This window comes from Procambarus clarkii, chromosome 9 (assembly GCF_040958095.1).
Source record: "Procambarus clarkii isolate CNS0578487 chromosome 9, FALCON_Pclarkii_2.0, whole genome shotgun sequence".
Lineage (NCBI taxonomy): Eukaryota > Metazoa > Arthropoda > Malacostraca > Decapoda > Cambaridae > Procambarus > Procambarus clarkii.
Window position 1 is genome coordinate 13266928 of NC_091158.1, and position 13216 is coordinate 13280143.

Here is a 13216-nt window from a genome sequence, read left to right on the forward strand (position 1 = left end):
ATGGCTTAACAAACTATGTATCATCAAATATGATCTGTCCCCCATGGCATTCCTCCTACCTATAACCAAAATAGGAAGTGGGAAATTGTCTCTGGCTTACGTATGAGATCTACACGATTAACATATGAGCACTTAATGGAACAGAGAAATGCAAAAAATAAGAAAATGGGCTGCCTAACAGAATGAAAATGCCAGGCATTGCAGAATAAAACAAAGGAGCCCAAGAGTAAACATTACCCCACAACCCCAGGCCACACTCTCAAGTACAGTACTTACCTGATGAAGAGCAGGAAGCATCTGAAGGAAACATTACTACAGGAAAACATTCCATAGGATACCAACCATCTACCAATTAAGATGAGTCCTGAGCATAACAAGACCAAGGTAACAAAGAAACGAGCCAAAAGTGGTGAGAAAAACAAAAGTATAACAAAATGAATGCAACACAGACAAGTTGAACAGAGAACAAATAATTCCAAGGTCAGAACCCTGTATGCCTGCCTTTTACTTCCAGAGACTATAACATTATATTGTAGTTCATTTGGGTGGAATGACCCTAAAATGGGGGATGTAACCTGTTTGTACTATCTGATGTTATTACTTGGTAACGGTGTAATAGGTAGTTGCTAGTTGGCTATTTTACTGGTCCCAACAATCATTCAGAAGGGAGTATTGAGTGGTGTGATACTCAACCAATGTTCATTGGTTTCTATTGATAGTGTATTAAAGTATGCTCTACACTATGCTCTTTGACCCTGACAACACCATGTCAAGCTGGTACTCAAAGTTGTGGCTGGCATGCTAGAGATACCATGCGTACCCTGGCTATGGTAGCAACTGAGCAAGCCTTCCTCAGGAAAAACCCCATTAGCCTTGCCCTTTTAAAAAAGCATGGTGGCAGATGGCAGTCACCCAGTGATCAGATATTACCCCAAAACCCAGGCCAAGTGAGGTCAGGGGCAAATAAGAAAAAGACCAGAAACCTGGCCAAGAATTAACAGAAGCTGCAAGACATGATATACAAACCCACCAGTCCCAGAAATGGGCACAACCATACAAACAGAAAGAACCAAGTAATCAACAACTCTCAGATCCAGGCCAGATGAAAATGTGCCGTAGGTAAGTACTGTATCTAGAAACTGATCCACCAAACCAAAAGCCAGAAGAGTCATGTGAATGCAGATTGCTTCTTGTGTGGCAAACAAAGAGCCCAGCATAAGCACAGGAAGGTTAAGCCCACTCCTAGCCAAACCTAAGAGGGCACAACACCAGAGGTCATGTGATCAAACAAATGACTCCCAAATGAGAACATGCAGAAAGGCAGAATCACAAAGAATGGTAAAGATGCTGTATAAAACTCAAAGCCCAACACTGCAAAATGATCTGGGAAAAGCCACAGTTTTAAATGCTTCAAGCTTTTCTTGGGAGAATGAGAACCAGTGTGAGCAATATGGGTACCCCTGACAATCTTTTAAATTGTTCCAATAAGTTTGGGCATTTCAAATCCATTATAACCTCTTGTACACCACAAATAATTCCAGCACAAAATGCCATGATAGACAAATACATGAAATTACAGGAACAAAATAATGTGCGGATTTGAGGTGGTTTGTTGTGAATGCATGGTTGTCCGAGGTGATCTCTGAATGGTTGGACCCCCTTGTTAGGATTGCTTCTCTTTCACCTTAAACATAACAGTGGTGATGAGGTCTCCTGCAGGTGCAGCAGCACCTGCAGGAGACAGGGAGGCAGAGCACGGGGCAACAGATGGTATTGGGGATACAGTTAACCCTATGGACTCTGCAGTGAGTAATTCAGAAGAATGTTTCCCAGAAGTAACAGGTCTGGACCCACAGTTGAGAAAATCAGGAAGTCATACGACAGCCTGTTAGATTTAACCTGTAGGGGTAGAGTTTAATTAAAACGGGAGGAATGTTAGGATTGTTTCTCTTCCGCCTTAAATGCAACACCTTTCATACCCAATATAGTGGCCATAAGCCCCACCCACATTGTGCTCCCATATTTCTGAAGAGTTGCATAATATAAATGCAGATATTATGGTTAAGAAAGTTAAAATGGTGAATTTAGATATTAGAACACATGCTTTAGCATCTTATCTTGCGGAAATCTTGATATGATTTCGGGGCTAAGCATCCCCGCAGCCTGGTCCTCGACCAGGCCTCCTTTTTGTTACAAATCCCCATTAAGCAGCCTGTAGCAGCTGTCTAACTCCCAGGTACCTATTTACTGCTAGGTGAACAGGGGCTTCAGGGTGAAAGAAACTTTGCCCATTTGTTTCTGCCTCCACTGGGGATTGAGCCCGGAACATTAGGATTACAAATCCCAAGTGCTGTCCATTCAGCCATTAGGGGCCATCAGCATCATTGGACTGATTACATCAAACCAGTCGCTGCTAAAACATGGTGTTGAACTATTCCTGAAGAGTTTATGGCTCAGTGGGGGGTGCATTGAAAAGATTCTCTCCTTGTTTCTATTTACTTTTACTGCACATACAGGATACACCTTTTTTTACTGTCAGTTGCTCTTGTCACTTCTACATCAAAGTCACTTTGTATCAATTTGTAAATTACGATAATCATTCTTATATCATCTTGCACGTCCTTGTAAAGGTATATTAAGTGATCCAAACATTTTTAAATTCATCAATAACATTCGCAAACATTTGTGTGTAGTAGAAATACTTTATACATTTAAAAAAATACCTTCGTTTACCAACACACAGCCCTGGCAGATTTTCTCATACCTTCACGTTTTTTTTTTTTACCACTGTACTGTGCAGAGTACCCTAAGGCACTGAGAGTTGTGCCTTATTTTTTTAATTAGGCTATATTTTAAAGTTTTCTTAAGTTTTCATCGCTCTCTCTGTTTTGAAATGAAAATGATTGAGTTTGGAAACATTTTGTCATTAACTTTACAAAAAAACAGAAATATGTCTTTGACAATTGCACTATGAAGTTTTTGCCAAAACCAGGTGTGCAGTGCAGTGGTTAAGGAACTTTTTCCATATTGGGAAGGGTTGAATGAAGTGGCACCTGAGATACAGATGTGGTTATTTGAGAGAAAAATCACAAACAGTAATTTTAATACTGCTTGCCAATCAATCTTGCATATAGATATATCTTACCATCACATGGTTTCAGTTCCCATTGTCATCAATGGAAAGCCAGTTAGGCTTAAGGTTCCCTTAGGTTAGGCTAAAGACTGCCCTTCCCCAAGATGCAACCCACAACAGTTTCCAGACCATTGAGTATCTGTTTACTGCTGGACGAGATGTCGGGTGAAAAGAAACGTAACCAAATAATTTCCATCCTGCACAAGAATAGAACTAGTCCTGTCGGTCGTGTACCAGCTGCATTAACCATAATCAGACAGAACTTCCAATTGCCTTCTTCCAACATTCAAATCATCATTGCCTTGTTTCCTCACTTTCATGAGTTGTGAAGGAATCAGTTTGGATAAAAAATGTGAGTAATATTGGAAAAGGGAGGTAAAGACTAGGTATAATGCTTCTAAGGAGTTTCTGTATAAAGCATATATTCCCTTTCCACAAACTGCTGCCACCTAGCTTCAACCCTACTACATTCTTTGCTCTGATAGTTAATTCCTCACACATTTTGCTATAGCTTCCTATTATCTTTGCCTTTCCCTCCTCCTACCCTCGTTTCCCTCAAGCAAACATTTCAATTTTGCAATTTATTAACTTTTGTAACCCACATATTTTAATGACATTTTAAATTCTCTTATCAGATATGCTTCTTAGACTGTCACACCAGCATTTTGCATCAATACATAATAAACACAACCCTCTAGTTCATCCAGCTGTATCTCTTCCTAGTTTATTCTTTTTAACCAGGTCTTTTACTACACCAATTCCTTTGCTTCCCCGACTACACTACCCAATAAACTCGCCCCTCGGAGCAATTTTTTTTTTTAAACTCTCGCCTTGGGATATGAGACAGAAAATTGTACTAGCCAAGTATTTAAAGTTATTTAGCCATTTACACTGATTTCACACAAATCCTTTATATGACACCCACAATAACTTTACTTTCATCATATTATGTTTAGGAGTTTTCTCTCAAACATACAAATTACACTTTAAACTTATCTACATAAATTCAGACAATTTTCTGCTAAATTAACTACATTATCTACCATACATAACATTTGCTTCAATTATCTATATCATATATTAATTAGGTTAACATTTTTTTTTAAATTCTTAACTTGACCCCATCCACACACATTAAACAACCCAAACCAGACATCACAAACCACTGGCAAGCAGTATACCTTAGGATAAAATAGTAAACCTACATTAATATTAATCCAATCACTCATTACACCATTAACTCCTACACATTCACTACTTCTTTCATAGATACTTTTCATATTACAGTATTAAACAAAATTTGATAAACTCTATATATACTTATTTCTTTCCAGAATCCCTCTTTATCATAGGCATTCTCAAAGTTCATAAAGGTAATACCTGCCTCCTAACACAAGCTGTCATACTGCAAGTCCCCGAGACACACTATCACATCCATCGTGAACGTTTGTTATTCTTCAATTTGCCCACTACACTTCACAGAATACTTCATCTATAACTTACACACAGTTTCATCATTATTTTTATACAGCAGTACAATCACAAATCCTTTTCCAATCATTTGACACAGTACCATTTTTTATGCCTTATGGCAAACTCTTCTTTTCATCATTTCAGTTTAATATTTTCTGAATATACTTTACCATATATATCTATAGTTTTACCATATTTCAATATCAGCAAAGACGAACTAAAAGTTTCCAAAGTTAACATTTAAAGTTCTGACTCATTGACACACTCGACCACAAACGTTGCAGATATCTCACGGTTCCACTCAACCACATCTAAAATGTTTATACTCTGCTTAATGTGAGATTTTTGGTTATTATTATAAATTTGTTGTTAAAATGTTTGCAAATGAATTTGCTCTAGTACTGGTATATATTGTCAACAGACTCATGTTAACCCTTTACTGCAGTACCATGTACATTTACTCAAACCTTTGTGCCTAAAATTCACATTCAAGATCTATATTTATACACCATACAGATCAATTATATCTTTCTCAGTACCTGTTCCAACTTTTTTTTACTGTGTAATGGTGCATATTTAATCTGAACGTTGAGAAAAGTGACAAATTTTTGTTATTTGACAACGAAATAAACATACTCGTTTCTTGATACAGTACTGTACAACAACTCAGTGAAGGTAGTGAGATGATAGGAAAAAGATAAACCAGCAGCATTTGATCAAGTGTTCACTCAGTGTGGTCAACAGTGTGATTAGAATAAGAGAAGCCAGTAAACCCAGAACATTTCCTCTATGATACCACTTCCATTCATGTTTATTTTCCTTCAAGTTTTATACAGTTTATTGTCTCTAAGTTATAGTTTCAACCTCTCATTTAGAATCTACTTACTGTATGTGATTAACAATCTTCTTCAACTTAGCTGATGCACATGTGCACAAAATTATAATAAGCTTATTACTGATCTTTCATTATACAATAGTCCAGGGCAGACCGAAACGTCGTCACCTTTATTTTCAGATTTGTGGGTTGGGTTATCTTGAGATGATTTCGGGGCTTAGTGTCCACGCGGCCCGGTCCTCAACCAGGCCTCCTTTTTGTTGCACCCCCCCCCCCCTCCAGGAAGCAGCCTGTAGCAGCTGACTAACTCGAGCATCAGGGTGAAAGAAACATTTTGTGCACCCATTTGTCTCCGCCTCCACCGGGAATCGAACCCGGAACCTCAGGACTACGAATCCGAAGCGCTGTCCACCCAGCTGTCAAGCACCCTGACATGGGTGTCTAATTTTCAGCCACATTATTTTGACTGTCTTGTCTGCTTATTATTGACTTTTTTGTTTTAACCCAAAGAGAATCTTTTTAAATTCTATTAAAATTTAAAATTTTAATTATAATGTTTAAATTTGATTTCCATTGCTTTCAATGTGCTTGTGAATCTAATGCAGGATGGTGAACAATAACAGTGTTAATGAAACAGATGACTGTTTGACAGGATCACAAACTGAAGTATTGGCTGCATCTATCAGTGGTAAAGACCTTGGGCAGGGCAGTGAAGCTTAAACCTTGGCCAGTGAAGCTGCACTGACAACTATATACCAAACACACTCACATGGCACAAATATAATTTTAAAATACATAAAATTGCAAGCAATTCAGAGTAATATATAAAGGTCAGCTGAAACCAATATTTTGACTTGATACCAATAATGTATAATAGCAAGCATAGGAGAATGGGGAACCCTTTTCCCACAACTTTTGAGATTTAAAATACATTTTTGCCTTTACAAAAATATTTATTTCCATTGCAGGCACAGAGCGCCTTTTTCACGTTTTATAGGTAACAGCATTGTTTACAAGAAAATAAAATCTTAACGAGTGATGAGGAAAAGTTTCTCAGACACACTGAGTAATGAGTTCACCTTTCCAGACACACGTCTTGTGATTATTAATAAATTATAATCATACATAAATGATTAATAGCATTCTCACAGACTCTCTAATATTTCTATGACTTGAAATAGATATATAACAACATTATACAATTATGAAAGATACATTAAAGTTTCTGAATAGTCTCGTGGACAAATTATTCAGCAAAAAGTCAACAAGACTTTTCTTGCATAATAAATTTTAACCTGCAAACCAAAATGTTTCAAGCTGAACTATGATTCCCTCTGAACCAAAATTAGAAATAGATATGTATGATCCTAGTGACATTTAACAGGACCCTTTTGGCACACGAGTAAATGATTCAAAGAGAAATTCACGAATTTCAAAAATCCAGTTACAGTTTTTTTAAAGCTTGTCTGGCAACTATTGCATGTGAGTGTCATGCAAGAACATATACGACATTTGAAAATCAAAGAAGCATTGCTTTAAACTGTACAAATATCAAGTGCATTTGTAAAAGTATATAAAAATTATATTACTAAATTATATAGTTATCATGGCATCCATAAATATTAACTAGACAGTATTAAATGAAATTAAAGATTTTACAAAACTCGAAAAACATATTTGTTTTAAGTTAAAATAAACAATAAACAAGCCGATTATATTTGTAACTTAGCAAGTTGTTGTTTACAAAATATAAGTGTGCCATTTTGTAGTAAAACAACTAATTTTTTTTTTAATTATCATTCAGAGGCATTTCTTTTTCCATCAGTAAACATAAATAATAAGCAGCAATAGTTCTACCGGAAACATTGTGGTCCTCAAGTGATAATATTTATGCCATTCAAGGCTATCCCTGCTTTTTAACTTTACAAAAGTCTGTATGAGGGCTGTGCCAATCATTAAACACGTGAACCTTGCATAACTATTGGCAAGTCTCAAATGACCTTTTAGATAATCATGTATGGAGCAAAAATGTAATGGAAGTCTACCACTGAACTTTTTGTAAGAAAGCAGCATGGCTAAGGATATGGTTATATAAAACTCTTAAGAGGAGGGTCTCATTGACTAACCCATTCTCAATAGCTTATAATCCCTCATAGTAAACTTTTTTAGAAATTTAGTTATACTTATATTTAAAATATAGATCATTTCAGCACATGCCTTTGTCAATAAGGCATGTAATAAAAGCATTCAGTCACTGTGGCTTCCAAACATGTGCCACAGTACGCACTTCCACACAATAATTCAAGCCCTCCCCCCCCCTTCCCCCAAAATGGTTATGATGAATGTGGTATGTTAATATTTATGGCTAAACTATAGTCTATTTTGTGACAGGTGAAAATGTAATTACTGCCAAGTGGAGAAATCAGTAGGTACAATAACTTACAATACTTTGTTGATTTTAGCATAAAGATCTATAAGCAAATAGGTAATCTGCAACTACTGCAGCATTTGGGAATACCATCATTATTACAAGTGATACATTTAGAAAATTAGCTCTGCGAAAAATATTGGCACCTAAATATATCACTATATTTTTCACAGATCACTGAACCAAAAAATAATTGACCCCTAGTTATTCAAAATTCAGTTAACTAGAATCTAACTAGTCAATGCATCAGACAATATTATATATGTATTTGTGTATAAACCATTTGATCTAATTCTGATGCAAAAATTTATGATTCTCATGAACTCGAAAAGAAGCAAGACTGATGTTGTGCCATCAGATCTCAATACTGACTTCATAATGGACGTCCAACTTCCTTGCAAGATCGTACTCCAAAGCATCTTGGGGCCTTGCCACACTTCATAACCTCTGAATACCAATGCAACCAAACCCTCCTCAACGAAGAGTCTGGTGCTAGCAGCATAGGACGAAAGTTGTAGTAACCTAACATACAGCCAATGTTATAGCGCTAAAGTGTCTCTTATTAGCTTCTTGAAGGTGGTTGTTGCCGATGGATTACTGGGAGCCGACACACTGTAGTTTACCTGTGGGGTATAAGTATGCATTTTAATATTTGTTGAAAAATAATTTCACAAACTGTAGACCATTGCAATTTGCAGGTTTGGTATTAACAGTTTTGGTTATTCGGACACTTCCACACATACTCCCATACACACCTGTAGATAACCTTGTATACACAGGCACTGTTGTGTTAGGTTGTCTTGATAGTAGTCTTGTATTGTTTGCAACCAAATTACTAGCATTATTTCATGGCATTAGGGCATGTATGTAAAAAATTGGATATAGCTGCACTTATTCATTTAGATAGTGCTCAAGGTCTACCCCCATCTCCATGGTTTTTAAATGATTCTAACAAATTCTCCCTCCAGAGGACTACATTGCCCAACAATGCTAGAGATCTTCCTTGCATCACTATAAACAAGCCTTGACAACTTTACACTAATATGTGACGCAATTCTCTAGATATCGCTTGGTAGCCTTAGACTGTTGAAATAAAAAAAAATTGAAAACTCCAAGATATTGGCATAAATGTGTATTTATTATGGTAATTATTTAAAATTATCTAATTGTTAACCAAACACCTCAAACCCATTTCCAACATTCATGTAATAGTGGAATATGCCTGAAAAAAAAAAGATACAATAACTTCACAGGAAAAACTAAATGTGCCACTTTCCATATTCAAGTGTATAACGGAGAACTTGCACTATTACATACTAGTAATTTATCCATAGCAACCCATGGTCACTTGATGGAGCGCCGCCCTGCTCCTTATTGTCCTAGTTGCATTGTCCCTCTTACGGTCGTGCATGTCCTTCTTGAATGTCCTGACTTCCAGGACGAGCGTGTGTCTTGCTTTCCAACCGCCCCTCGCGGTCACCTGTCCCTCGATAGAATTCTTGGTGACTCGGATACTTTTGATATCGTTCGCCTTATGCGTTTTTGTTCTCGTATTGGCATCCTTGGTGATATTTAGCGCCCTCTGATTATTTTGCGTATTTGATGGTGCTACATAGCCTTCCCGGTTTGGTGCCTTCTTTTGATAATTACTTACTTACTTATCCATAGCAGTATCTTGGGAGTATCCTCATCAGTTGTCAGACAAAAGATATATTATTCATTCCTTTCTTAAAAATTTTAATTACCACTCAAGAACCTGTTCACTATCACTACATTACCCCACAGTCACATTTTCACACACCTCATCCACAGCACCTTCTCTTGTCCTTACTTCAATCCTCAAAATCATCCCAATAGGATTTCTTCACCATCATCACAAGTTTCTTTAATGGGTCAAAAACTAACAGATTTTGGTTATGACATGAAATCATACCCTAATAATCTCAACTAGCCCATGAATTGGGCTTGGTCTCTTGGCCTTCCAATTATTATTATTATTTTTTTTTTTTTTTTACTAAATCATCGTAAGATACAAGAATACTATACTACTGATGCATATGGAAGTTTTAATATAACTGACCTTGAAGAGGAAAGGTTGGACATCTGGGAAAGATGTGTCATATATAAAATCAATTTCTGCCTGATTTGGAGGAGAGGGAATGTAGTCATGCCGATTCAATGTGTCAGTTATGTGTAACAGTCTTTCTCCAAGTGATTCTCCAACTTTTTCACGCCAGATTTGCCGCTCTGTGGAAATAATTTGGAGTAAATAATCATATTTTATAAAGTAAATACAAATAATTTATGAAAATATGAAGATAAATGATGCACAGTACAGTAACAAATTTTTTTTATAGAATTAATACAGTATTTTACTCACAAACATGCGGCACTGGTTCCTACTGTTTAAAACGAAAATAAACACAAGCGCATTGTAAGCTCCTGCAGGTTTAATAAATCACCATTCTAATATCTTTTACAAGGTGCCATTTCAGAGTTTTGCCATTTACCCACTAAGAAAATTATCATTTAAAATTTCACTTATATCTCAACTAAGTTTGATATACTGCATTGTACATTTCATAATTATTTCATGTGCATGAAGTTGACAGTGTACATGGCAACAGCCTTAATACATGAATCCAATAGAGGAGCAAGTTTTGGGATACCCACCCGTGCCCGACACAATTCCGTCTGCTGCAGATCACTTCATTGTTTGCTGAATGCAGTTAGGGTTCATATACAATTCTATCAGTATTGAGTCAACTTTCATTCTTTCTACACATTCTTGTTTCTCAGTGCAAGTGAGAGGGAACAACTTTATGGAATGGATGATCAAGCATAAGGGATTCTTAGAAAGACCCTTGAACTTCACATTCAGAAAGACCCTTGAACTTCACATTCAGAAAGACCCTTGAACTTCACATTCAGAAAGATCCTTGAACTTCACATTCAGTCACATTTTGGCACATATAGGTAGATGAAATATCTGGTGAAGGAGAAATTTTGATTTACTGAATAATTTTATCTATTACACAGAGAAGCAACACTAATGTGATATATATCAATGAAAAAATCAACTGGAGCTCTTAAGTGACTTGTCTTGACTTAGGTGGCAGTCCGTTGGTCGTGGGTTCGAGTCACCTAAGAGCTCGAGTTGATTTTCTAAATGTTATCTATGTTACATTGGCAATCTATGTTATCTATCTTGGCAATAATTATTTTCTCAGTCTCCTGACCCAAAGTCATCACACAGTGAAAAAAAAAAGCAGACATGGGCTTGGATGAACAATAGAAAGAAAAGGGGGGGAAGGAGGACGGGAGCTGTGGTCAGTGATGGGAGGGAACAAATGAGACAGGGGCCTGAATTGAAGGATGGGATCTTGGCAGGGTGAAGTGAATGAGTGCATAATGCAAGTCTTATGATGGCATAAGGTATATATATATAATACTCAAGAAAAATGTGTTGGCCAAATGATAGTCTGGTGGCTTTTCTATTTTGACATCTCCAGGGCAAGTCCCTAAAGGTCTTGAAACTGGGATACCTAGATAGATATGAAATTAATCACCTGGTAGTTAAAACATTTGTTTAATTTTTGGGATGTTCTATTAGACATAAAAATACTAAATTTCCAGTAGTACTGGTGCCAGATATATTATACTCCTAAGTGATGCTATACCGCACATCTAAGCATGATAAGAGTGTGCATACCAGAGGTATTGGTAGACCACGTATTGCCGTATAAAGAGTGGTGGAGTTTATTGGCAGCAAAATGTGACTAGAAACAGCACCTGACTGTGTGCTTCTCCATACCACATTTTAAATGTGGCCACATAATATCAAGTTATGGCTTGAGTGGAAAAATAAGATAACCGCTAAGCATTAATGATGTGAGGATTTTCCAAGACAGTGAAATAATCATGGGTTATGGTGACAAAATCACATGAACGAAAACAACAGAAGGTTAAGGTTCAAACATTAAACAACACACATACCAATAAATGAAGTTTATCAATTGAAAACTTTAATGTACTGTACTAATTCAGCACCTTCCAAACTTATAATTACTGTAATATATTTATAAACTACCTTTACAGTATAGCTATATAATATACTTAATGGGTTAACCTAGCTAATACCTATCAAAAATTTATGAACGTATATGCATTCCTATAAGTACAGTATTTAATAATTTTACGAAGCTATTGGCTTATGTGAACAATGTACTTTTCTTACCATGTTCATTGCTTAAAGAGACTACATTCACCCTTAATGTCCACACTTCCCAGGGAATACTTTCTGATGCAAACGGCCATCTTCCACGTTTTCGTTGGTAAAATTCTAAGGCAACCTGTAAAATTTTAACATTCTGACAATGCAGTTTAAAAAATTACACAAACTAGATACCTTCTCTTATGAAGTACCATCAGCTCCATGCCACAGTATATGAAATAATACAAAAATAAATATCTAAATATTTCTATATCATTAAGAGTTCATTCTGTACAAGAACATACAATTAATAATGCAAGTCAAGCTTTTACGCACCTTACATAGGATTAAACATAACAAGATACTGTATTGATCAATCCCTGAGGGCGATCAAAGAGGTATCCCTGTCCCGTTTCCCCAGTTATATATCTGTTGTAAGATATAAGCAGCTTCATAAATTGCCTTAAATGCAGCATCAAAAGCATGACTAAGATTAATGCAATATCTTGCCTACATAAGCACTACCTTCGCTAAAATACACCACTAGAACATCTTGGAACTGGATACATTATGGGTTTCTTAATGCTGCTCTAATAAAATGAGGCAGACAAGGTAGTGCTGGTTGATGCCCGGGCTGTCATTGTTTATGCAGCATATCCTTTTGAGCTGTCACAATGTCACATAAATGAAGTACAAAATATATTAACTCCTATGAATACAGTGTTATATATATATTCCTAAATATATAACACTATACAATTCATTTCAAATTGTGTCAACAGAACAGTCTCCAACAAGTGTATTTGGTTCATTTAAAAGCCAAACTACAAAAGCTGCACAATATTCATGCACCAAGTTCTCTACAAGTGCTAAATCAACATTTGCTTTTAATTAAAAGCACTTTTTGATCATAGGAACTTATGATCTGCTATTTTCAGCTCATTAACCTAAACAGGTATCTCACTAATTTGATATCAATATGTGATAATGTTTAATGTTGTATTCATCATGATGCTCATATTCAAAACTGTGAGTAGTACAATGATTAAGAATTTGATTTAAAGAACTTACACCCAGTAGCAATTGTATATCAGAGATTCTGTACTCCAAGGACATTACTGTAAGTAAGTGTGC

At 36.3% G+C, this 13216-nt stretch overlaps 1 protein-coding gene across 1 annotated transcript; it reads right to left on the minus strand.

Annotated features, from left to right (window-relative positions):
* Nucleotides 1-6288: 6288 nt before the first annotated feature.
* Nucleotides 6289-12221, minus strand: Atg101 (autophagy-related protein 101; the record flags this gene model as incomplete). Its single annotated transcript, XM_069321155.1, is given in 3 exon segments — nucleotides 6289-8492; nucleotides 9950-10116; nucleotides 12107-12221. Coding segments are annotated over 3 exon segments (366 nt in total), but the record flags the coding sequence as incomplete, so codon positions are not given.
* Nucleotides 12222-13216: the final 995 nt, after the last annotated feature.